The 269-nt window shown below is 55.0% G+C and overlaps 1 protein-coding gene across 1 annotated transcript in view; it reads right to left on the reverse strand.

Annotated features, from left to right (window-relative positions):
- EMH_0062480 (uncharacterized protein) overlaps positions 1–269 on the reverse strand; it is a gene marked incomplete at both ends in the record, with an annotated part of 2,729 nt that overhangs the window by 2,294 nt on the left and 166 nt on the right. Inside the window, one exon of the mRNA XM_013498037.1 lies at positions 70–267. Coding sequence (XP_013353491.1) covers positions 70–267 — 198 coding nt within the window. The remainder of the gene's footprint in view (positions 1–69; positions 268–269) is intronic.

Genomic DNA, 269 nt, shown 5'->3' on the forward strand with positions numbered 1-269 from the left:
AATTAAAGTTTTTATCGGAGATATATAAACCCTCAATCTCTCTCTCTCTTTCTTCTGTCTCCTTCTCACCGCAGCCCAGTCTACACATAAACCACCAGAGCATGTACACTGCTGCTGCTGCTGCTGCTCCTGCTGCTGCTCCTGCTGCTGCTGCTGCTGCTGCTGGTGGTGGTGGGGGTGGTTGTGGCGTCGTCGTACGCCTCCTGAAGGAGAAATTTCGCCTGCTGCTGCTGCTGCTGCTGCATCGCTGCTGCTGCTGCTGCTGCTGC

The sequence above is a fragment of the Eimeria mitis genome, genomic scaffold (genome assembly GCF_000499745.2).
Source record: "Eimeria mitis Houghton genomic scaffold, Emh_scaff3125, whole genome shotgun sequence".
Taxonomy (NCBI): Eukaryota; Apicomplexa; class Conoidasida; order Eucoccidiorida; family Eimeriidae; genus Eimeria; species Eimeria mitis.